Here is a 26,867-nt window from a genome sequence, read left to right on the forward strand (position 1 = left end):
TACATTCTCTCTTCAAGCAGTAGTAGCTGGGTCTGGGCACCCAACCGACTAGCCGAGACGCCAGAGGCCAAAGAACGAAGTCGGAAGCCCGCGCCCGGAGCCAACGGGGATCCCGCTCAGCTCCGCGCGGTCCAGGCCTCGGCCGGAAGGGGGCGTGGCCTCGGGCCGGCGCGGCGAGGCCCGCTGCCGAATGGGGGGTTCCTCCCCGGGCCCCGGCCGCGCGTTTCCGGCGCGCTCCCCCGCGCCCTCCGTCCTGTGGTCTCGCCCGCCCCGCTGCCATGTTGGATTGTGCGGCCGCCGCCGCCGCAGCGGGAAGGCTGGGGGAGGAGTTGGGAGTTTAGCGCAGTCGCCGGAGTGCGAGGACAACGACCATCCGGCCCTAGCCTGACCGGGCGGGAGCTGGGAGCTCCCTTCTCTCAGCGCGGCCCGAAGGTGGCTCGCTGTCAGCGCCTGCGTCCCTCGATCTCCTCCTCCTCCTCCCCGCGCCGGAGGAGCTGCGAGATGCGGCGCCTCTGACTCCCCTCCTCCCCGCCCCTGTCACCGAGAGGGGGAACAAGCTCTCGTCCACTCGCCGGAGGAGACGGCCCTGGACTCCCAGCCCCACCGGCGAAACCATGAGCTCCGTCCAGCAGCAGCCGCCACCGCCGCGGAGAGTCACCAACGTGGGGTCCTTGCTGCTCACTCCGCAGGAGAACGAGTCCCTCTTCACTTTCCTCGGCAAGAAATGTGTGGTCAGTGGCCAAGACCCGCGTCGCCACCCCTGACGTTACCTCACGGGCCCGGGCTTGGGGGCCGGGAAGTGGGAGTGGGGAAGGAGGCGGGAGCCGAGTGGGGAGGGTCCCGCTGTCGGCCAGGTCTCCCGCCGGCTTCGGCCCGGCCCGGGCCCCGCGTCGGCGCCGTGCTCCCTGGGTGCGAGCCGGGGCGGTCGGGCGCCGCCTTCCCGAGCTGCTGGAGAACAAGGGAGTGTCACCTCCTCAGGCCTGTCCTCCAGCCTGGCCGAGCCTCGGTCCGCGCCCTTGCTGCTGGTTAAAACTTTACTCTCTGGCCACAAGGGGATTTTTTTGCACGAGCCGCTTGGTCCCAAAAGCTGAGCCCTTGTTCTAGCTCTCACTTCACCTCCTACTGCTTGATCTGGGGGTACCTTCTTTAACAATGCCAGGTTTGAGGAGTGGATAGGTCGCGGAAGGAAGGTGGTTTTTAATCTCGCATTAGGATTCCAGGAGGGAATGAAGTCGAGTACAAGATCTTGGGCTCTCTTCGGATTAGAGAGAAGGCGAGAAATGTTACTGCTCCTCGTTGAAGATAAACAAGATTTATTTCTCCAGCAACCTTGCCTAGGCCTGGTTTCTACTCTCCTTCCCACTGATTTTTTTTACCCCATTGATGGGAGCGGGTGCTGCTCTCCCCGCAGCCATGCGCAGGGAAACCTCAATCTCTGGTAGTTCTTGGCTTTTGGGGCCGAGAATGATTCTTAGTTTGGTGCTGTGCGGCCAATTGCAACCCCAGATGGCCGGTTGGGAGCGAGCAGTTCTGCTGTGGGAAGGGGAATGTGTGTTGTTGACGGAAGCATTCATTACATTGGCTGCTGGCACTTCTGGGGGTGGGGAGGTTCTGCTTTGTGGTGTAGGCCTTTTCGGGATCATACTGCGGTGACTGGGTTGAAGTGTGGTTTGTTGAAATACTGGCTGGGTCTCTTTCCACTTTGCTTGCTAGCACCTGCAGAGTATGTGCCACTGGAACCCAGAAAACACGGAAATTTCAACAGAGCAATACCATTTTATAACTTTTTAAAGTAATGTTAGGTATGCCAAACCAGATTTCATCTGCTGCTTTAAGAAGTTAGGATTAGAGAATTTCTGGAAAGTTCTTGGATTGTTGACTTCATAGGAGTCCACCCTTTGTATCTTGTGCTGTCCGGTTGGAGATTGAATCGTTCCATTCAATTTCAGATTTGTTTCATATTTCAGAATTTAGACCTTAGGGAACATTGAGCTTACTAATTGGAAGAATGAAACAAGAATAGTGGCTCTAAATGAGAATTTTGGGTAACAACTTTAAAGATAAGCAAGCTCCTCCCCATCCACACACACTTTTTTCAACAAATGAGAAAACTGAGCCAGTGAGCCCAAGTCATACAGCAATTTAATAATGTAACCAGAACTAGAATACCAGGACTCCTCATGCCTAGTCCCTTCCCATTGTACTTTCCACTACGTCATGTTGGTTTAGAAGGGTATTTTTTTTTTCTTGTTACTGATTTATTTCTAAAAGTGGTCTTAAAGGAATAACCACTTTGCCTTTTTCACCAAAAACTAATATAATTAAAATACTAGATTTTTTTTTTTTTTTTTTGAGATGGAGTTGCGCTCTTGTTACCCAGGCTGGAGTGCAGTGGCGCGATCTCGGCTCACCGCAACCTCCGCCTCCTGGGTTCAGGCAATTCTCCTGCCTCAGCCTCCTGAGTAGCTGGGATTACAGGCACGCGCCACCGTGCCCAGCTAATTTTTGTATTTTTAGTAGAGACGGGGTTTCACCGTGTTGACCAGGATGGTCTTGATCTCTTGACCTCGTGATCCACCCGCCTCGGCCTCCCAAAAAATACTAGATTCTTAAAGCACCACTAATGTTTGGGAATGTTCAATTTAGGAAAATCTCCAGCACTTTGAATGGTAGTTGCCTCCAATGAAAAAAAATTTGGTTGCTGGTTTACTATATTAGCTATGTAATCTGTATCAAAAAGGAAGTAGTTTTACTGTGTTCTACATACCAGACACATTAGGCAGGAAGGACATTACATTTATACACAAGTATATTAATTGTTCCTGTGCTTACCTATAGCTTTACTGGTTTCAAAAAATGACAGATGGGGAAAAATACTGTGATAGAGAAAAATGGTGTTGCACGTTGCTTAACATAAGTGGATTGTTGAATAGGCTGTCAGTATTCAGTGCTTAATTTCTTTATGCCATCTTTTATTAATCAACTTTACCTTTTGAATTTCTGTCATTTAAAACCACACTGTTTCCGTTGCCTGCTCTTGTGGGATGAAGTCATTGCAAATACTAATTTTAAAATTTTAAGTCTCTAGTTAATAGAGAGTAAAGTAAAAGTGATATTTTAATTTTTAAAATAATCTTTTCCTCTCTTTGCTGATTGTGCAGTTTTTTGTTTGTTTTTTTTTCTTGTTGTTGTTGTTTAAGACATTACTGAAATACATGTCTCATAATTAATCCAGCAATAAAGTGTACAGGTCAGACCAAATGTGTTAGACAGAAGTATACTCAAAGCTCTTTCTAAGAATTCAAGAACTGAAACAGAAGTAGTTATAGTCAGAGCTTTGGAGGAGCTTCATTTCTTCTTTCATTCAACAAACATTTATTGACTAAATATTGAGGCAAAATCTGGAAGGGCTGATAATTGTCTTCAGGGAGCTTACTAGGTCTAAAAAAGGAAACATGTAAACAGAAAAATAAGTCAGTGCTTCAGAGTGATATGTAAGAGGCTACTTGTTACAATAGAAAATGCCTTGGCTTTGTATTCAGCAAACGTGGGTTCAAACTGGGGGTCACTTTGGACAAGTTTCTTAAGCTTCCTATCCTAGATTTGGTTTTCTCATCTGTAAAACAAGGATGCTATCTCATGGGGTAGTTGTGTGGATTAAGACTGTGTGTAAATATATGGAAACTATAAAGGTTTAGAGGATTGAAGGAGAGAATGGTGGGAGAGAGGATGAGTAAAAGTTTTTTAGAATGGATGATAACTGAATATTTATATTAACAGGTACTCCCCAGGTTGATGAGAGATATGAAACAGCTTGAAAAATTAGGAGAAGTTTGTTAGGGAGCAAGGAGGGCTTCTTCTTGGGCTCTCAGATTTAGGTATGCATTGGAATCATTGTGGAGTTTATGAGAAATGCATATATCTAGGCCCAATTCCTAGATAATATTCAGAATCACTGGGTCTGAGGTGAAGCTTGGCCATGTCTATCTTTAACAAGCTTGACAGAAGATTCTAATGTATGTCACAGTTTGAAAACCACTGCTGAAGTCCTCGTTGTCTGATAGGATAATCCTTGAGCATGCTGGAAATCTTAATAGATTTTTCTTCAATTTTTGGTCTGTACTTTGCAAATTGAAGCTAAATTAAGTTAAACCAATTAAGTATAGCATTTCTCCGACCTCTTAAGATCTCAGTGTACATTTCACAACTAAGAAGGAGATACGGTTGAGGAAGTATTGCACTGTTTAATGGGTACTCACGAGATCGTATTTGGCTTAGAAAGTTTTCAGGGGAAAGTTGGAGGCAGTATAGAAGGTGGATTGAGGAATGTGAGGGAAAGACAAAGGAAATCAGATAGTTGTTTTATAGTAGTACCAGTGAAATAAGATGAGAGCCCGAATTAAGAGAGTGCTTTGGGAATTCAAGGACAATTAAAGTCTCCAGCAGAAATTAGTCCCAGTTATATATAGAAGGTGAGGGAAGGTAATTTCAATAAGGCAGGCATTATAACCACAACAGAAAAAGTACACAGAAACATTTTTATTCTCATTCGCTGCAAATAAATGCTAATGAGACTCTGGATTGGTGATTGGCTTCATGGAGGAGTAAGCCTATTGTTTTACTGCAGTTTCTAAAAATACATTTTGTGAAAATTGAGGTTTCATTGTATTATGTAAATATATGATAGGTACTTTTATACAAATAGTTCTGATGCCATTCATTAGCTGGTAGTATTATGGGAGAACAATTTAAGAAGGTTATAAACAAGGTTACTAAGTTAGATCTGTTGTCTTTCATTAGTGTGATTCAATTAATTTTATATGAAAAATATGTGCAATCTTGCTAAGTGGAGTTCAACATATATAGTCCTAAATAAGTGACAAACTAAGGATTAGGAAAAAATAAAACATTAAACTATGCCTCTACAGCCATCTCTGGTCTATATGAATTTGAGTTGTTACTATCCGTTATCTTTCCCTGCGGTACTCACCTGGTTTGTTGATTTTCGAGATTTAGTGATACTTAAGCCATTTTATTAATCAATCTTAATCTTTATATCCTTTAATTCCTCAGCACTTATTTTAACTTGCTTATTTTCTTTAGTTTTTTTTCCCTCACTTTATATATAATTCTTGGAGATAGACTTTATGCCTATGTAGTATTCTATAATTTTTATAACTTCTAGCACACAGATCAGTGAATACTTACTGATTAAATAACTATAGTTGCTCACTTGTTTATTTTTTAGGAGCTTATTCTGCATTTTTCATTGTTTGATCAGGTTGTTAAGACCTTCAGTTTCTAATGCACATGGTATCTGGACTTTAGTCTTCATTTATTAAGCAACCAAAGTGGTTTAATTCTTTTTGCTGAACTAATATTGGTGCTAATAGTTGTCTAACAGTAGTTTCTGTTCTAAATCAGACCATTTGGATAGGGATTCTTAAATAGGCATAGAGGGGAAGACATGCATAGAGGGATCATTGTATTATTGACGATGGCCTGAGTAAGGTGCCACTGGTGGAAAGTTTGGGCTGGGAATATATTTCACCTTGAGTAGTAAGGAAAGATAAAAGTTAAAATTCACTGGATTTGGAATATACAAAGATGAGAAGATAACCTTGTATAGAGCAAAAAGATTAGCACAAAAATGTATGTGATGCAGGGTAGCTGTAAGCACAAGAAGAGATTCAGAAGTGTTCAGCAGGGTTGGATTATGAGTTTTGTTTCTGGTTATTCTTAGCTCTGTAATATAGGAAAATTTCTTAACTAGTCTCAGCCTTAGTGTCCAGATTTGTAAAGTGGGCTTAGTAAAGAATTTCTAAGAGTAATACAATAATTATGGAAAGTGCTTAGAGTTCATAACACAAAGTATTCTGGGAGTTTGGAGGAGTATATGAAAGGAAGTTGTTATTAATACTATCCAGTGCTCAGTTTAGGTTTTCTGTTATTGTCAGGGAGGATTTAGAGTAAAATTTTCAACTCTATATTGTATTTGTTTTGACTTAGGTACATTATTTCTAACAATTTTAAAGTCAGTTAATTGTAGAGTGTATAAATTAAAAGATTAAAAATTGAGGAGAAACTTGAATATATCTCTTTGAGAGTGTCTGGGCAGCCTGAGAGGAAGAAAGGGGTCCTGGTGAAAAAGTTAGGAGTTCTTGTATTTTAGTCCATGCTCTGTTACCGTAAATTGTGAATGTGAACAGGAATTTTTGCATTCTTCTTTCTGTTGCCCAGGCTGCAGTGCAGTGGCGCAATCTTGGCTCACTGCAACCTCTTCTAGTGGCGTATGCCTGTAGCACCAGCTACTTGGGAGGCTGAGGTGATTCTCCCGCCTCAGCCTCCCAAGTAGCTGGTGCTACAGGCATGTGCCACTAATCCCTGGCTAATTTTTGTATTTTTAGTAGAGACAGGGTTTCAGTGGCCAGGCTGGTCTTGAACTCCTGACATCAGGTGATCTGCCCTCTGGGGCCTCCCAAAGTGCTGGGAATACCGGCGTGAGCCACCGCGCCCAGCCATCGCTGCCTTCCTGAACTTCACTTTTCTAATTTGAAAATGAAGGGTTGGACAAGATAACTCGTCTTCCCAGCTTTAATGCTTAAACAGTTTAACTATTCTAGATGCCAGGGACTCTAGCAGAGAAAGAACAGCCCTAATATTAAGAGACAAAGATAGCATATGTCTAAGCAAAATATAGATCATCCCAAATTATTTCATTGAAAACTCCTATTTTTAATTCAGCTTTTTAAATAGTCATTTCACTTTTAAAACACCAATGTGAACAGAATTAAAAGGCATTAATAATAGAATTATCAACTCTTAGCTAACTTAGAATTACTGTTATTTGTAATTATAATGTATTTTGGGTTATTAGAAGCTGCTTTTTTGATTAAGATGGGAGTTATTTTTAAGAATTTTTCTTTTGTTAACCAATTCCATCTAGAATCCTAATTCTAGATGAAATGTATTAGTGATGTTATAGGTGTTACATGTTGCAGCTTATTTTCCAATATTACAAAAATAGGTTTTTAGTTTTAAGTGGTAGAGTTATTTGTTACAGTGAATTGACTTGACTTGGTTATTTTAGAGACTGATTCAAAATTGAGGTTACTATGTGGATTCATTCATGTGATTAAAATAATCTTTGCTTTTTAAAAAAAATTTTAATGCACTGGACAACGTGCTGGAATTATGGCTTATTATATTAGTGAATTTTGTGTTCCTGAAACAGCATACCAGAGACACTAGAACCTTTGACAGAACTTTTCTGAAACCTAAGTGAATGTGTAAATTAGGCAGCCTTTTAAGATGCCAAGGGCTAGGTTTTGTCTTTTACTCTCTTTCTTGCTTACTCAACTTCTGTTCTTGCTGTGCTCTGGATATTAGAAAGCACAGTTCTTAGGAAAGGTGTGAGTGGGCCCTCTGAGCAGTGTCTCGTATACCAAGTTCTGCCAGTCACTCTTTAGCATCTCTCTGTTGTGGACAGTTGTAGGGATTTTTTTTAAAAGTTACCTTTTACTTAATGTAAAAATTGTATCTATAAGTAATATCAAATTATAGAGTATAGAAATAAAGTCTTGATTAGAAAGTAGGTTTGATTAGGCCATTCAGGATTCCTCATAACATATAGAATTGGAGCTGCTTAAGCGTTGGCCGAAATACAGAGGAGCCGGGTTCTACTTGTTTTGCTGCTGAGCCACACTCCTACCGTGTATATCAGTATTCTAGTCTTCTGTAGTAAGATTTTCTAAAAGCGGAAACACATGCTTGTAGTAGTCTCATTTATTTCACTTTTGTCCATATCCTATAGATTTTTAAGATAAATCATCTTAATTGAAGTATGATGGTAGCCCATTCTAGTTTTGAGTAGAAAAACAAATTTTAAAAGAGCAGATAGGAGTTGAGCTTTGTTATAAATTATTCTGCCTGGAAGTCATAGCTTTGTTAATAGTGTTCACTGTTACTATAAAGGTTCTAGAAACAAAACAAGTTTATACATTCTTAGTCACAGTAATAGACGGTACATTGTTAACTATAAATATAATTCTTATTGGTCACCTAGCATTGTTGATGGATTTTGGAAACTGTAACTTTAGGTAAAACACAACACATAATGAAACCAGTTTTACCACAGCGTAATTGATATAAACAAGAGTTAAGTTTCTATAGCATATTTATGGTCACAGATGTATCACCAGACTTCTAAATAAGGACAAAAACAATTGAAATAAATGTGAGCTGTAACACGTTTAAGAAAGTAATAAAAAAAAATAATTATTTACCCAGTTACTTCACTTAAGTCTTGGGTAGCTGGAGCCTATCCTGGCAGCTCAGGTTACGAGGCAAGAACCAACCCTGGACAGGACATCATCCCATCGCAGGGTGCACTCACACATAACACCCACACTCACTCATCCTGGGATAATGTAGACACACCAGTGAAACTTATTTGCATGTTTTTGGGATGTGGGAGGAAATCCTGGTACCCATAGAACCCACATAGATGTGGGGAGTACCTGCAAACTCCACACAGACAGTGGCCCTAGCTGGAAATTGACATTTTTTTTCTCATCAAAGGAAAATAATGAGCTGGATGTGGTGGTTCACATCTTTAACCTCAGCGCTTTGGGAGGCTGAGGCAGGAAGATCTCTTGAAGCCAGGAGTTTGAGACCAGCGTGGGCAACACAGACCTAATCTGTACAAGAAAAAGTAGCTGGTTAGTGGTGGCTCATGTCTGTAGTCCCAGCTACTCCAGAGGCTGATGCAGGAAGTTCACTTGAGCCCAGGAATTCAGGGATTCAGTGAGCCATGATGATGGCATGGCATTCCAGCCTGGGCAACAGAGCAAGACCTGTTCTCTTAAAAAAAAAAAAAAAAAGTTTTGATGAAAGGACATTGAATGAAATGATGTTGAACAAAAGGATGTTATTTGAGCATCTGCTGTATTAAGTATTTAGTAATTAGAAGACATTTGGCATACTTAATCATATTCATAAATATAATACAAAATAAATCTTATTTATTGCATCTATGTTAGTAGTTTCAGAAGTATTAGAGAGTTATAGTGATATAATAGCATATAGTTAATTTAAAAAATTAATTAGAAAAAATCATTTTCTCTTTGGAGTGAATGCATTGTAGAAGAATTGTAACCCTTTTTTAAAGAGATCAATTAATTAAATGTAGAGTAATGTTGAAGAGATAAATACAGAAAAGCCCCTTAGGCAAATGTGATCAAATGAAATATATATATAAAAGATAATATATATATATGTCTGACATATATATGAGAGAGATATATATATGACTTAATCAACTTGTTTACTAATACATAAATGGATGCATAAACTAGTTAGAAACTAAAATAATTTTTATTAGTAAAACATAGTCAAGTGTTGAGGACTTTACTGAGCATATAACAACCCCCATTATCTTGGAATATGAGGGAGTGGTAAGGAAAATCCAGGCTTTACCCCCTCAGTTATTCACTGTATAGCTGAGGAAGACAAAAATTAGGCACAAAAAGATAATATGCTGTAAACTAGCTGTACACACACACACACACACACACACACACACACACACACAATTTGAGTAATAGGAGAGATAGGTATATCATTGTGGGACTTGAATATAAAGACCTTAAATAGCCTATAGAATTGATGTCAGAAAAAAGGAAGCAACTTATCAGGTACAGATTCTCTACTACTTATGATAAATTATGTCCTGATTAACCTATTTTAAGTTGAAAATACTGTAGTCAAAAATGCATTTAACACACCTAACCTACCAAGCATTATAGCTTAGCCTAGCTTTCCTTAAATCTGCTCAGAACATTTACAGTAGCCTACAATTGGGCAACATCATGTAACACAAAGCCCGTTTTATAATAAAATGTTGAATATTTTACATAATTTATTGACTACAGTACTGAAAGTACAAAACTAAATGGTTGCATGGATACTCAAAGTATGGTTTCTACTGAATACATATTGCTTTCTTACCATTGTAAAGCTGAAAAATTGTTATGTAGAACCGTCGTTAGTTGGGGAGTATTTATATAGGGAAATGTGTAAACGAAAGTTTGGGGTTGAAAATGTACATAGAATTTTAGGAGGTATTGAGTAGACTGGTTGGCTAGAATTGAGAATGATACTTGCTTGGGCAGATAGTAGATGGTATGTTTGAAGAGTAAATGGAGGCTAGATTTTAGAAGATCTTTGAACTTCAAATCTTAAGTATTGAATTTTATTCCCTAGACAGTAAGGAAATACTAAGATTCCTTCAAAAAATTTCAGGATAAGAAGGATCTGGAGAAGGGGAAAATTGGAAATTATTATTCACAATAGAAATAATTAATAGTTTAATGTTTACTAAATTTTTTATTTATTGGTTCAGCACATCTGATCTAACTAAGAAACCTGGATCGTGGCAGCTTCTAGAGCAATCTTGTCCAACCTGTGGCCCAGGACGGCTTTGAAGGTGGCCCAACACAAATTTGTAAACTTTCTTAAAATATCGTGAGATTTTTTTTTTCTCATCAGCTAGTGAGAGTGGTGTTAGTGTTAGTGGATTTTGTGTGTGGCCCAAGACAATTATTCTTCTTCCAGTATGACCCAGGGAAGCCAAAAGATTGGACACCTCTATCTATAGCAAAAAATGGACTAAGTCCTCGATCTGTGTATCCATGGCAGACACCAGCAATCACAGTACTTTTTTCCTACTGAGTTAAGACATGGTCTCTGACTACTTACCATATTCCTAGAGGCAACCACAAGTTCACAATAGATGAAATCTAATTGTCATTCCAAGGCTAGATAGCAGAAACATTGTGAAGAAAAATTTGGCAATATTTAATTGACTTGTGAATTCTGGATGACAACAGAACCTCATACTAGAAATGACTAGATAATAGAAACTACAGCTTTGGACTCTGGTGTTGATTATTGCAGCTGTGGTAGTAGAATTAGATCTGTGAAGGTGTCAAGCTCAAGATTACAGAGGGGAACAGTCTAGCTCATGTTTTACCTTTCCAGCATTGGAAGAGAATGGCTTTGGCTAAGGAGTTGAAAGTGCTGTTCTCTTTCATTTACTAATAAAAATGGTATACGTATCATTCTGCAACTTTTTCACTTTTGCTAATACATATTTTGTATATTTCCATGTTCGTTTATATCTGTTGCATCCTTTTTATTAATATATTACTACCTCACACCAAGTTATATTTATGGGTAATTTATTAACCTATATTGATGGGTGTAACAGTTTTCACTGCAGACAGTCTCACACTGGTGAAGACATCTCATTGTTCAATTCATAGTTTTTAGAGAGGTTGAACATCTTTTCATGGTCTCTTGGCCATTTATATTTCTTCTGTGAATTGCCTCTTCTTGTCCTTAGACCAATTTTCTATTGGATTGTCTCTGTTTTAGTGATTTGGAGGAGCACTTTATGTACTAAAGATAATAATTCTATATTGTAGGTTTTTTTGGTGGGTTGTGACTTGTCTTTTGACAGGTATTTGTTTTTGGTCATTATACAGGTTTAACATTTTTTGTAGTTAAATGTAAAAATATTTTTATTATCATATCAAGTTCCCTGGCTCAGAATTGCAAAAATATTTACTCACGTTTTTCTGGTTTTATTTTGAACGTTTAATCTTTAATCTTTCTGGAAGTGAATTTGGAAAATGAGTATAACAGAAATTCAGCTTTATATTTTTATAAATGGCTAGTTGTCCCAACACCATTTATTGAACAATTTATTTTCTCCCACTCATATTGAAATGCTACTTTTATACTTTACTAAATTACAGGTAATACGTAGACCAACCTTTTCCAACCCATGGCCCATGGGCTACACATGGCCCAGGATGGTTTTGAATGCAGCCGAAAAAAATTTTTAAGCAGTCTTAAAACATTATGAGATTTTTTTTTTTTTTGCAGTTTTTTTAAAGCTCATTAGCTATTTGTTTATTTCTTGGCCAGTATACTGAATTTTAATTAGTATAGCTTCATAATGATGATAAAATTTGATTTGAGTATGTCTCTTATTAGTCTTCAATATATTCTGGCTGTTTTAATATGCATATGCTTAGTGTTTTTTTTAAGGCCTTACCCTCTACCAAAAAAAAATTGGTTTGATTTGGAATAGCATTGGATTTGTAGATTAATTTGGGAAGAATTGGCATATTGAGGCTTTCCATTGGAAAGCAAGAATTTTTTACTATTTGTCTTGTTTCCTTCTGTAGTTTTATAATTTTCTTATATATACTTCCCATTTATTTAACTATTTTTTGAAATATAAAATAATACCGAGTTACAGTCATGTATCACGTAATGGTGTTTTAGTCAGTGATGGACCACATATAAGGCCCCATAAGATTACAATCGAGCAGAAAAATCCCTATCACCCAGTGATGTAGCCTTACCGGCCATTATGCTATACTCTTCTCATGTATTTTACTTCTACAAATGTTATAAATTTCATGATACCTTTTTATAGTTTTTGCAGTACAGTTTTAATTAAATTTTAAAGAAATTTAAATAGTAAGGAAAAAACCTTATATTTATTCACTTAGTTATCATTTCTGGTACCCTTAATTCATCTGTCTAGATCAAGGTTTTTCTCTGATATCATTTTCTTTCAAAGAGAAGTATTTTTTTCTTTCCTTATTTTAAAATGTTTCTTGTAATGCAGGTCTTCTACTTATAAATTCTTTCAGCTTGATATAACTGAAAAAGTCTATATTTTACCCCAGTTCTTGAAAGACATTTTCTCTGGGTATAGAATTAAGGTTGATAGGTTTTTCTTTCTGTTCTTTAAAGATACTACTGCTCCAGTATCTTCTGGTTTACATTAATTCTGACAAGGAATCTGCTGTTGTTTTTTTCTTTAATCTTCCATACATAATGTATCTTTTTTTCTCTGACTGTTTTTCTGATTTTTCTCTTATATTACTCGTTTCAAGAGATCTGATTATGATGTGCCTTCGTACAGTTTTCTTATTCTTTATCGTGCTAGGTTTTAACTAAGTTCATATCAAGTTTGGAAACTTTTCAGACATAATTTTTTCAAATATCTACTTTTCTTCCCCTGGCCCTGCTAGACTTGTGTTTCAGATGTATTAGACTCCTTGACGTTGTCCAGTATCTCACTGCTGTACAGCTTTTTTTTCCTCCGTCTCCCATTTTTCCTTTTCTGTGTTTCTTTTGGATAGCATCTGTTGCTATGTCTTTAAATTCACAAGTATTTTGTCTACAATATCTAACCTGCCATTAAAACCATCCACTGTATTTTTCATTTTAGACATTGTAGTTTTCATTTCTAGAAGTTTAATTTGGGTGTTTTTAAAATATATGTTCAGTCTTTGCTCTAGCTACATTTTTAAATATATGGACCTACAGATATAACAACTGTTCTAATGTCCTGTCTGCTATCATCTGAGTTAGTTTTTGTTTTATTCCTTTGTTCACCTTGGGTCATATTTTCCTGTTTGTTTGTTTGTTTGTTTGTTTGTTTTGCATGTTTGGCAATTTTTGATTGAATGCCTGATTTTGTAAAATTTACCTTAACTCTTTTGATCAGTCTTGAATTTTCGATAGTAGGAAGGTTTTTTTTTTTAATTTTCCATGAGGTCATTTCTATGATTGCTAATTGATCTATTTTAATAACAGCCTTCTATTCTCTTGTGTGTTTTTTGCAATAATAATTAAATATTTCTGAAGATACAAACTGATTTTTTTTAATTCCCGTTGAATTTTTTTTTTTTGTCAGTGTCACTTACACTGTGTATTCATTGTAGTCCCTCTGCTCTTTGCTGCTGGTTTATATTTATATTTGAAGGACTGCTTGCACAATATAGGCAGCTGGCTTGCATTTAAAAAAAAATAAAGTAGACTTGTTTGTTTAGAGCAGTTTTACATTTACAGGAGCATTGTGCAGAAAGTCCACAGGGTTCATATACTCTGTCTCCTTCCTTACTCCCTCTTCAGTTTCCCCTATTAATAACATTTTGTATTAGGTAAATTTGTTAGGATTGATGATCCAGTATCGATACATTATTATTAAGTAAAGTCCATAGTTTACATTAGTTTTAACTGTTGGTATTGTATAGATGATTAAGGTTTTGGTTTCATAAGTACATAACATCAACATGTCTACCATTAGAGTGACATACCAGAATAGTTTAACTGCCCTAAAAATACCCTGTGCTGCACTTATTCCTCCTCCTTTTTTAAAAAAAACATATTTTATAGTTTTGCCTTTTCCAGAATGTCATGTAGTTGGAATCAGACAGTATGTATCCTTTACAGACTGGCTCCCTGTTCCTGTTGCTCCACATTCACACCAGCATTTGGTTTTACCAGTATTTTGGATTTTTAGTTATTTTAATAGTTTTGCTGTCCTATCTCATTGCTTTTGCAATTCCCTAATGCCATATGATATTGACAATCTTTTCATATGACTATTTGCCATCTATATATCTTCTTTGGTAAGATGTCTAGGTCCTTTGTCCAATTTTTTATTGGGTTTGTTTATGTCTTAGTGGTGAGTTTTAAGAGTTCTTTGTTTCAGAATCAATTCCTCTATCAGCTGTGTTTTGCATGTATTTTTCTCTCAGTCTGTGCTTGCCTTTTCATTCTTTTATTAGTGTCTTTGACAGAAAGGAAGTTTTTAATTTTAGTGAAGTTCAGTTCATGAGCTTTTTCTTTGATGTATTGTTCATGTTTTTGGTATTGTATCTAAAAAGTCATCACTGACCCCAAGGTCACCCAGGTTTTGTCTTATGCTCTTTTCTAGAACTTTTATAGTTTTGCAATTGATACTTAGATCTTTAATCCATTTTAAGTTAATTTCTGTGTAAGATGTAAGGTCAGTGCCTAGATTTGTTTTTTTTTTTTTTTGGCACATAATGTCTAGCTTTTTACCAGTTGTTGAGATTATTACCAGTTACTGGATTGCCTTTGCTCCTTTGTCAAAGATCATTTGACTGCATTTGTATGGGTCTACTTCTGGGCCACCAATCTGTTTTGTCTAACTGCCTTGATCACTGCAGCTTTATAGTAAGTCTTGAAGACAGATAGTCTTCAAGTCTCTGATGTTCCTCTTATTCTTCAGCATAAGACTCTTATTCTGAGTCTTTTTCCTTTCCCTATCTTTCGGGTTTTTGATATCCACAAAATAACTTACTAGAATTTTGACTGGAGTTCTGTTGAATCTATAGATCCATTTGTGGAAAATTGACATTTGAGCAGTATTTTTCCTGTGTGAACCTGAAATATCTCTTAACAGGTCATCTTTGATTTATCAAAATTTTGTAGTCATGTAGATCTTCTACTTATTAGATTTATATAGAGGTATTTCCTTTTGTTGGTACTAATATAAGTGGTGCTGTGTTTTTATTTTCAGATATTAATTGTTCATTGCTGGTACACAGGAGAGCAATTGATTTTGTATGTTAACCTTGTATCCTACAACCTTGCTTTATATAAAAGCTTATTAGTTCCCACAAATTTTTTGTTTCTTTGATTCTTTAGGATTTTCTACATGGATAATTGTGTCATCTGCAAACAAAGACAGTTTTATTTCTTCCTTTTCAATCTACATACCATTTATTTTATTGTGTTGCATTAGCTAGAACTTCTAGAATTATATGGAATAGAGTGGTGAGAGGAAACATTTTTACTTTGTTCCCAGTACTAGGGGAAGAAACATCTACTTTTTCTCCATTAGTATAAGGTTAGCTACAGGTTATTTATGGATACACTTTATCAAGTTGAGGAAGTTTCCTGCTATTCTTGAGGTGTTTTTTTTTTTTTTTTTTTTTTTTATGAATGGGCATTGGGTTTTGTCAAATGCTTTTACTGCATCTGTTCATATGATCATTTGGATTTTCTTTAGCCTATTGATAGGATAGGTTGCATTGGTTGATTTTTGAGTGTTAAGCCAACGTTGCATACCTGAAATAAATTTCACTTGGTTTTGATGTATAATTATTCTTATATATTGTTGGATTTAATTTGCTAATATGTTGTTGATTTTTTTTCCCTTTTTGTTCATGAGAGATACGGTTTGCAGTTTCCCCTTTTTGTTAGGTCTTTGGCTGGTGTTGGTATTAGCTTAATACTGGCTTTACAAAACAGTTATGAAGTAGTCCTTCTGCTTCTATTTCTAGAAGAGACTGTAGATAATTTGTTTCATGTATTCCTTATATTTTTTAGAAGAATTCACCAGTGAAACCCATCTGCTCTGGTATTTTTTGCTTTGGAAAGTTGTTAATACTTAATTCAATTTTTAAATAGTCATAAGCCTATTCAGACTGTCTAATTCTTGTGTAAATTTTGATAGATTGTGTCTTTCCAGGAATTGGCCCATTTAATCTAGATTACTAAAATTTATAGGCATAGAGTTTTTCAAAATATTCCTTGTTAGTCTTTTAATGTCTGGAGGATCAGTAGTGATAGTTCTCTTCTGTTTTTATATTAGTAATTTGTGTCTTTACTCTTTTTTTCTTGGTTAAGCTGGTTAGAAGCTTATCAGTTTTATTGACTTTTCATTTATGTATTGATTTCTTATTTTCAGTTGCATTGATTTCTGCTATCGTTATTTTTTTTCTTTTCATCTGCTAACTTTGGGTTTAATTTGTTCTCCCTTTTCTAGTTTCCTAAGTTAGATGCTTAGGTTATTGATTTTAGATCCTTTTTCATTTCTAGCACATTTCTACTTTTGCTGCATTGTGCTTATTTTCATGAGTTATATTTTCATCTTTATTTAGTTTAGAATATTTTAAAATTTCTCTTGAGACTTCTTTGACTCATGAGTTACTTAGAAGTATGTTTAGAAATATTTCCAAATTTTTCTACTGTGTGTTGCTAATTTATAGTTTTAATTGCATTATGGTCTGAGAGCATACTTTGTATGATTTTTATTCTTTTAAATTTGTTAAGGTGTGTTTTATGGCCCAGAATGGAGTCTGTCTTGGTGATTGTTCCATATGTGCTTGAGAAGAATGTGTATTGTGCTGTTGTTAGATGCTGCATTCTGTGTGTCAACTGGATACAGTTGATTGGTGCTGTGCAGTTCAATGCTATCCTTCCTGATTTTTTGCCCACTTGTCAATTACTGATAGAGGGGTGTTGAAGTTTCTAACTAAAATAGAGAATCTATCTATATTTGTCCTTGTAGTTTTATGGGCTTTTGCCTCATGTATTTTGGCACTCTATTCTTAGCTGCATGCATATTACCAATTGTTATGTATTTTTGTATAATTGACCCTTTTATCATTATGTAGTGTCCCTTTTTATTCTTGATATATGTGTATGTGTGTGTATATGTATTTACTCTGAAGCATACTTTGCCTGAAATTAATACAGCTGCTCCAGCTTTCTTTCAATTAGTGTTAGCATGGTCTATCTTTCTCTATCCCTTTGCTATTAATTTATCTGTGTGTCTTTATATTTAAAATGGTTGTCTTCATTGAGTACACATGGACGCAAAGAAGGGAACAAACAGCAGACATCAAACCCTACTTGAGGAGGGTTGCGGGGGTAGGAGAAGGATGAAGATTTAAAAACTACCAACGGGTTGCTATGCTGATTCCCCGGGTGACAATTACCTGTACACCAAACCCCTGTGACATGCAGTTTACCCATGTAACAAACCTGCACATGTATTCCCTGAATCTAAAATAAAGTTAAAATAATAAGTTTTCTTGTGGATGATATAGAGTTGGGTTGTTACTTTTTGACCCATTCTGACAGTCTTCTTTTAATTGGTGTATTTAGACCATTCACATACGATTATTGATAGTTGAATTAATATCAACTATAACTGTTTTTGTTGTCCTTGCTCTTTTTATTCTTCTTCTGCTCTTTGGTTTTAAGTGAGCATTTTATATGTTTCCATTGTCTCTCTTTTCCTGACAGCAGTTATACTTATGTTTAAAAATTTTTAAGTGGTTACCCTGTAGTTTGCAATATGTATGTACAACTAATCTTTATCTATTTTCAAATTATACCGTAGTGTTTTGTGGATAGTGGAGGTACCTTAGTACAGAATATTCCCATTTTCTTCCTCCCATCCCTTATAACATTGCTGTCTTTAATTTTATTTATCTAAAAGCTGTAATCACTGAATACATTGTTGCTATTGTTATTTTAATCAAATTGATCTATTAGATCAATTAAAAAGAAAAAAATGATTTACCATTTATCCCTTCTCTAAAAATATTTTTTTCTGTATGTGTATTCAAGTTTCTGACCTCTGTCATTTTCTTTCTCTAAAGAACTTTAAACATTTCTTGCTAGGCAGATCAGTAACAAATTTCTTCAATTTTCATTTGAAAAATTATTTCTCTTTCATGTTTGAAGGATCATTTTGCTGGATACAGAATTTTAGGTTGTTCCATTTTTTTCTTCAACATTTTAAATATTTTGCTTCACTCTTTCACTCCACTCTCTCATCGTTTGCATGACATCTAAAGAGAAGTCCAATATAATTCTTTTTTCCTCCTCAGGAGAAGAAAATTTCCTTCCATAGGAATTTTTAGGTTTATTGAAGGCACACAGAATGAACTCTTAACATTTTGAGCCTTGTTTAATGCACCTAATTATTATCTTTTTCCTATTTTTGAGAAATACCTAGGAAAGTTGGAGAAGGTTTTAACTTTATTTGGTTAAACATACACCAAATGATCATAATCTCATATTAAGAGAGCTCAAAGTAATGCTCATAGAATATTCAGTGACTATTTATTGAATTTAACTGTCAGAAATTCATTGTTAGAAAACCTGGAAATTAGTGATTGGCTTCATTTGTACACCCACATACATATCTGTAGGAAGACTTATTTTAGTACTACTTTGTAGATTGATTTTTATGTTGTTATAGCTCTTTATTCCATAACCTTACATCAACCTGTTCATTTCCAAAAACAATCTTCCATGGAATGCTAGGAAACAGTTTGGAGTAATCCAAAAAATTATATAATACACAGCTGTGAGACTTTGGAAAAAGCTCTGATAGCAGTCAAGTGACTTATTTAAAAAATACTGTGTCTTGCTCATTAAAAATATAGTGCTGATTATTAAATACTTAATCCTGTACTGTCCAGTATGGTACTTGGTAACCACTAGCCACATGGGCTATTGAGCAATTGAAATGTAATTAATTCAAATTGAGATGTTCAGTAACTCTAAAATACACACTGGATTTCTAAGACTTACTGCAAAAAAAAAGTGAACTATTTCATTTAATATTGATTACATGTTGAAATGGTAGAATTTTAATATATTCAGTTAATAAATTTCACTTTAAATTTACAAGTTGGCTACAAAAAAGTTGAAATTGATTATTGGCTTGCATTATATTTCCAATGGATACTGCAGACTTAAGCAGTGTACAGAGTAATAATGATAACAGTACAAATCATTTATAAACCTTACCACCCAGAAATAACACTTACTAACATTTTTGTTCAAATCCCCCTAGGTTTTGTTTTACATGAATCATTGAATAACTATACATGTGTGTACTTACTCTCAGCAAACACGCAACCACAGGCACAGACATTATTATTATTTTTTTTTTTTGAGACGGAGTCTTCAGACAACTAACAGCAGTTATACTTAGGTATAATGGAGTCACCCCGGCTGGAGTGCAGTGACTTGATCTTGGCTCACTGCATCTTCCACCTCCCAGGTTCAAGTGAGTCTCCTGCCTCAGCTTCCCGATTCGCTGAGATTACAGGTGCCCACCACCACACCTGGTTAATTTTTTGTATTTTTAGTAGAGATGGGGTTTCACTGTGCTGGCCAGGCTGGTCTCGAGCTCCTGACCTCGTGATCTACCCGCCTCGGCCTCCCAAAATGCTAGAATTACAGGCGTGAGCCACCGTGCCCAGCCGAAATTAATGTTTTATGGACTTTGTTTCTTGTCAGTAAATATACCATTATCAGTGGACACATTGTATGGACTTAGCAATTTCCTAGAGATGAACAGCTGTTGGGTTTTTTTTTTCCACGTTTTCTTTTTTTTTTTTACTCCCTAACATAATATTGGAGTCCGTACATGCTCTTCATCTGTCTTCAGCAGACTTGATCTGTTTTTTAATGGTAATTCTAAGCAATAAGTTTGCTTAGTTTTAAATTGAATTTTTGCCTTGCCAAATTGCATTTTCCAATAATCTGTACCTTTTATAATGATAGTCTGTGTTTTCTTTGTAGTTTTTTTTTTTTTTTTTTTTTTTTCAGATGGAATTTTGCTCGTTTTCCAGGTTGGAGTGCAGTGGCACAATCTCAGCTCACTGCAACTGCCGCCTCCCGGGTTCAAGCTGTTCTCCTGCCTCAGCCTCCCAAGTAGCTGGAATTATAGGCACGTGCCACCACACCCAACTAATTTTTGTGTTTTTAATAGAGACAGCGTTTCACCATGTTGGTCAGGCTGATCTCGAACTCCTGACCTCAGGTGAGCCGCCTTCCTCGGCCTCCCAAAGTGCTGGGATTACAGGTGTGAGGTACCTCGCCTGACCTTCTTTGTAGTTCTTCATATTTGTTTAACATTACCAGTCCCCAGGTAATGTTAAACAAATATGTCGGGTTTTTTTGTTTTTTGTTTTTGTATTTAATTCTGTAAAATGCTCTGAATTTTAAAATGTGATCTTTCTGAATGCTGGCCATGCTTTTTAAGAGTCTTAGAGACATCTCAATTTGAAAATAAAAGTGGGTGAATGAGATGATGAATACAGCAGTGTATTTTACAATTAAGCTTTCTTGTCTCCTTTGTAAGTGAGGTACATTTCTTTTCAAATAAAGTAAGTAAGGTTACATTAATATTTATTGTTAATAAGAACTATCTAATTTAGCTATCATGAAATGAAGTCTGTCAAACATAAGAAGTCATTTGTGTTTGGTGGTTTGCCTTAACACTTCTTTATCTTAACAATTCTTTTCTTCACTTAGAAAATGATGATATAATTTATGTATAATAAAATACACAGGTATTAAATATTTGATGAATTTTGACAAGTGATACACAGTATAACCATATCTCCAAAATAAGGTTTAGAATATTTGTAATACCTCGAAAAGCTCCCTTGGGTCTCTAACCAGCTAGTTTCTTTCTAATTCCTGCCTCTCTCCCTTCTTCATCCACTCTTTGCAATCACTTTCTGATTTCTGTCATGATGGCTTAGTTTTGCCTGTACTGGCCTCTTCACTTAGCATGTTTTTGAGATTCATCTATGTTATTACACACATGTTCTTTCTTTTTTTATTAGTCGATCAGTATTGGCCATGAATATACCACAATTTGTTCTTCTATTAATGGATATTTGAGTTTTTAGTTTTTGACTATTATGAATAAGGCTCCTATGTTCTTATATAAGGTTTTTTTTGTGTGTGACACATATTTTTATTTCTTTTGGGCAAATAGCTCAGGAATTATATTGTCATTGGAAAGATATACGTTTGTTTTTATAAGAAACATTCAGATAGTTCTCCAAGTGGTTGTGCAATCTTTGCACTTCCACCAACGGTGTATGAGACTTGCCATTGCTCCACATCTCTAACATTTTATGTGGTCAGTCCTTTTGTTTTTGGCCATTTTAGTGGATGTGAAACGGCATCTCAGTGTGGCTTTTGATTGTATTTCCTTGGTGGTTAATGGTGTTCCTTTCCCCCTTTCATGTGCTTATTGACCATTTATGTGTCTTTATTTTTTATGTAGCATTTCAGGTCTTTGGCACATAGATTCAGTGGGTTGTTTGTTCCTTATTAATGATTTGTAGCGATGCTTTATATATGCTTGACACAAGATTATTGTTAGAGATATGTACTTTAGATATTTTCTCCCAGTCTGTGGCTTGCCTAATTATTATCATTATTATTATTATTTGAGATGAAGTCTCACTCTGTCACCCAAGCTGGAGTGCAATGGTACGATCTCAGCTCACTGCAACCTCTGCCTCCTGGTTCAAGCGATTCTTCAGCCTCAGCCTCTGGAGCAACTGGGATTACACATGCCACCACACTCTGCTACTTTTTATATTTTTAGTAGAGATGGGGGGGTTTCACCATGTTGGCCAGCTGGTCTTGAACTCCTGACTTCAAGTGATCCCTGTGCCTTGGCCTCCCAGAGTACTGGGATTACAGGCATAAGCCACTGTGCCTGGCCCTAATGATTTTTTTATGATGTTTTTAGATGGGCTGAATTTTTTTAGTTTTGATGAGGACTAATTTATCTTTTTTTTTCCTTTTCTAGCAAATGCATTTGTGGTCTGAGAAATCTTGGTCTATGGCCTAGGTGGTCACAGACACAGTCTTCCTTCCGCTTCTTCTAGGAGCTTTGTGGTTCTAACTTGAGGTTTATGATCCATCTCAAATTTTTTTTGTGTTATATAAAGTGCAAAAAGGTCATACGAGACAATCATACGAATTTTTCTTTTACAGGTTTATTTTTTCCTTATATAGTTACCCATTTGATACAGCACCATTTGGTAATAAAGCGTTATCTTTTGTCATTGAGTTGACTTGGAACTCTTTTTAATAATTTTTGACCTTATACGTTTAGATTTATTTTTGGAGCCTGACCTGTTCCATTAATTTGTTTTTCTATCCTTATATCAATATATTATTGATATGATTATTGTAGATTTATCATAAATCTAAAATCAGGTATGGTAGGTCAACTTTTTTATCATTTCAAGATTGTTTCGGCTATTCTAGGTCCTTTCAATTTTTCATGAGTGTTTCAAACTTCTAACAGAAAGTCTACTGGGATTTTGATTAGGATTGTGTTGATCTAGTGATCAATTTGGACACAATGAGTATGGTAATAATATTGAGTTTTCCAATCCATGAATATAACATATCTCAATATTTATTGCTAGGAATTAATTTTTCCATGCTATTGTAAAATTTTGTTTTTAATTAAGTTGCTAATACATATAACTATATTGTATTTTGTTCTTGAATCCTCCAACTTTGCTAAATTCAGTAATTAGTTCCAGTAGCTTTTTTATAGCTCTATAGTTTGTGTGTGTGTGTGTGTGTGTGTGTGTGTGTGTAGGTGCGTGCATGTGCACACGTGCCAAAACTTGTGCAATCTGTGACATTTTTTTAATGCACATAACCATGCTTTCTGTGAATGATGTCAGTTTTACTTCTTCCTTGTCCCATCTTTATGTTTTTTACTTATTGTTCTTGCCTTATTTCCCTGGCTTGGACTTCTAATACAATGTTGAATAGAAGTGGTGAAGATAGACATCCTAACCTTGTTCTTGACATTTGTGGGGGAAAACAGTATTTTTGGTAAATACCTTTTATCAGATTGAGGAAGTTCCCTTGTGAGTCTAGTTTGTTGAGGGCTTTTATCATTAATGGATGTTAAATTTTGTCACATGATTTTTCTGTGTTGAATTGATCATACAGGTTTTTTTCTTCTTTCTGTTAATATGGTGAAGTACATCAGTTTTTAAATGTTAAGCCAACCTTGTATTCCTGAGTTAAACCCCATATGGCCATTTTAATTCATTTTTATGAATTGCTGTGTCTGACTTGCTAATATTTTGGATTTTTCACATTCATATGCATGAAGAATATTGGTCTAAAATTTTATTTTCTTGTAATATCTTTGTTTTGAGCAGGATTTTGCTAACAGGGTTAATGCTGACTTTGCAAGAGCTTTGAATATATTCTTCATATCTCTAGGTAATATTTAACAGTGAAATTATGTTTGCTTTAAAACACTGTTTATCTTCTTTTCTTGTGACCAGAATTAACTGTTAGGGATTCTTACAGACTTAGTGTTGAATAAGAATTTTCATTTTGGGGGAGGAATTAAAATTCCACCTCCCCCTTTTAGAAGCCAGTGGAACATTTAATTTAAATGTTTTCTGCACTGAGACACATGGTTTACAGCATGGGCTCTGCAGTAAGACAGATCTGAATTTATAACCCTGTTCTTTTAGTTGTTACCTCTGTGACAGTGGGCAAGTTACTAAATCTGGCTCAATTTTAATTTCCTCACATATGAACTTGGTTCCTTCTAGGATTGATATTAACTAAGAAATACAAGTAAAGCCCTTAGCACTGTGCCTGATACAAGTATCAATTCTAGACAGTTGTTTTTAATGTTTTTATTTGGGATTCTAATGAGGAAAAAGGCATAAGATATTTCAAGAAATTGGTTTTAGGTTTTTTTTTTTTAAGAAATATAACCTAATGTAAGGCTGGGCGTGGTGTTTCATGTTTGTAATCCCAACACTTCACTTTGGGAGGCCAAGGCGGGCGGATCCCAACGTCAGGAGTTCAAGACCAACCTGGCCAACATGGTGAAACCCCGTGTCTAATAAAAATACAAAAATTAGCCTGGTGTGGTGACGGACTCCTGTAATCCCAGCTACTCAGGAGGCTGAGGCAAGAGAATCACTTGAATCTTGGAGGCGGAGGTTGCAGTTAGCTGAGATTGTGCCACTGTGTTTCAGCCTGGGCAACAAGAGAAATCTCTGTCTTAAAAAAGAGTTTAGAAATAGATTTCAGAGGCATGTGTTCTAATTTTTATCTTTGCATAGTTTTACAGTTTTCAAATTATATCTATCCTTTTTTAAAAAACAGATTAGCATCTTGAATAAAAGTCAGTGCTGTGTATTTTCATAGCACAGTAGTGATGGGCGTACTTAATATTTATTGAGTAATTTAATAGAACATTAAATTTACGTATAGTTTGTGTACCACAACAATGTATAAAAGATGGAACGCCATCTGTTTTTAAGAATATCTTGAAAACCACAAAATTGTTCAGTTAACCAAAAGTACTGAAAATTGTTTCGTGCTTCTGTGCTCATCTGACTTACTGATCTTGTTGTACTTTGAAAATTATTGGGGAAAGTATATTTTTAAAAATATATGTTGACTTTGGTGTGCTGTTTTTTGCCCCAAAACTCACTACTTCCTTCTATCAGAGAAGCTTTGAGAATTAGTGGGAAAAGTACGTTCTTTTTAAAAATGTATGTTGACTTTGGTATGCTTTGTTCTAGCCCCAAACTCTCACTACTTTCTTCAATCGGGGAAGCTGTTGTGGAAGCAAATTGTTGTGGCATTTAAAACAGGAAGAGAGATGCATTAACTGAGATTTTTCATCATGTCGTGTAAATGTTTATGATTAATTGAAGTGCCAAGAAGAAAAGTATCATTATTCTTCTAAAAATAATTTTAATACCACAGATTAGCAGTTTGTAACATTCTGAAAAATTATTTTAAGACAATTTTGAGAGCAAAACAGTAATCAGTAAGATTCTAAGAAAGGCCCCCCCCCCCTTTCAGTTCAATCCAGCAAACAAATGAATGCAAAATGTATATAAAATACTGTGCTGGAGGCTAAAGGTAATAGTTCAAGAGCATGTGGTCCTTGTCTTTAGAGGATGAACAGTGTTTTGGTGAAGCAGACCCCACATAGGAACATATAAGTCATTCTATAAGTGCTTTATTGGATATATAAATGAAATATTATGAGAATACAGAAAGGAAGAAATATTTGCTTGAGGAAATTGAAAAAACCTGATTGAGTGTGATATTTGAACTACATATATGGAGTTTGAAAAGGTTCCAACATGGTATTTCAGTAGCGTGAAAACCATAAGCTGAGAAGTATGGTACGTTTGGGGTCTGCAGATTATTTGGCTGCTATCTCTGATATATATTGGGTTAATAGCAAGATGGTGTCAAAATGTTGATTGCCTCAGACTAAGAAATAGCTTGAATTCATGAAGAAGAGTTTGGATTTTATTTTTATCAAATAGGAACCTGTTATGTTTTTGAATATTAATCTGTATACTAAAAGATAATTGGCAAGCATTTATGAAAGAGAGTAAAATAGAGGCAGTGTCTCCTCTTGGGAGGGGAGAGCTATTACAACACTTCAGGCCAAAGCAAGGTATAAATTTCAGATCTCACTTATATACTTGTATATAATAGCATATACATATAATGAAAAAGTGTGTCATTTCTCATTGAATTCCATTAAGATTTCAGAGATGTGAGAATATACACAATATATATACATTAAGAAGTGTATTGTTAGCTAAGCTTCTTTTTGTACAAATAAAATGAACTAATTTTGGCTGGCTCAACCAAAACGGAATTTTTTGGCTACCAGAGGATCCCATGGAATCTAAAACAGAATTGAACAAGGAAGTTTCAGGAACAGCAGGAGGCTGAGAAGCTCTGAGAAAAGCAGCAGGAGTTGGTGGAACATCTCTGAACTCCAAGGCTCTCTTCCCTTACTAAGCCCATCAGTCCTAGGTCCCAGTTTAGAATTCTAAATTCTTGGAAGAGGATCTTAATTTAATTGATTGAGCTTAGCACAAGTGCTTGTCCCGGGAGAGAGGCAATGAGTCTCTGACACTGGAAGTTATCGGAGTTGGGTAACGAACGGGAGGTACCTGATAATGTATACAAGCCAGCAAAAATCCTATTAAAATATACTACATGATTTTTTATTTGGTTTCTCACTGACCTAAACTTGCTTTAGATGCCATTGTTCAGAATATTTACTCTCTACTGTACTGAATTGTTTTTTTAGTTATAGCTCCAATCTGAGATTTGCACATAGTAAAAGTGTGAGTATATCTTTCTTATTTTTGGAAGCCTGAGCTTTAATTGACCAATATACTGAAAATAAAAGAAATATTAGTCTTTTTATTACTAGCTTCTGTTTCTTGCCTGGGGAGAACTTTACATCTCATTTGTTTAGACCACTGCCCATGAACCCCAGAAATGTCCACGTAGTTTGATCATAGTATGTCACACCTAGCAGGAACTGGGCAACACTCATGCAAATCCTTGGGTTAAAGATTGAGTGCGGA

At 36.0% G+C, this 26,867-nt stretch overlaps 1 protein-coding gene across 2 annotated transcripts in view; it reads left to right on the forward strand.

The window, feature by feature from the left end:
* Window positions 1–312: 312 nt before the first annotated feature.
* Window positions 313–26,867, forward strand: part of WASL (WASP like actin nucleation promoting factor) — a 65,476-nt gene continuing 38,921 nt past the window's right edge. Inside the window, exon 1 of one of the 2 annotated variants that reach the window (XM_012474016.2) lies at window positions 313–731. In XM_012474016.2, coding sequence (XP_012329439.2) covers window positions 615–731 — 117 coding nt within the window. In that variant the 5' untranslated portion in view covers window positions 313–614. The remainder of the gene's footprint in view (window positions 732–26,867) is intronic. The other variant, XM_012474015.2, reaches the window with a different exon arrangement.

This window comes from Aotus nancymaae, unplaced genomic scaffold (assembly GCF_030222135.1).
Source record: "Aotus nancymaae isolate 86718 unplaced genomic scaffold, 86718_ANA_hifiasm-v0.15.2.pri h1tg000002l, whole genome shotgun sequence".
Taxonomy (NCBI): Eukaryota; Metazoa; Chordata; class Mammalia; order Primates; family Aotidae; genus Aotus; species Aotus nancymaae.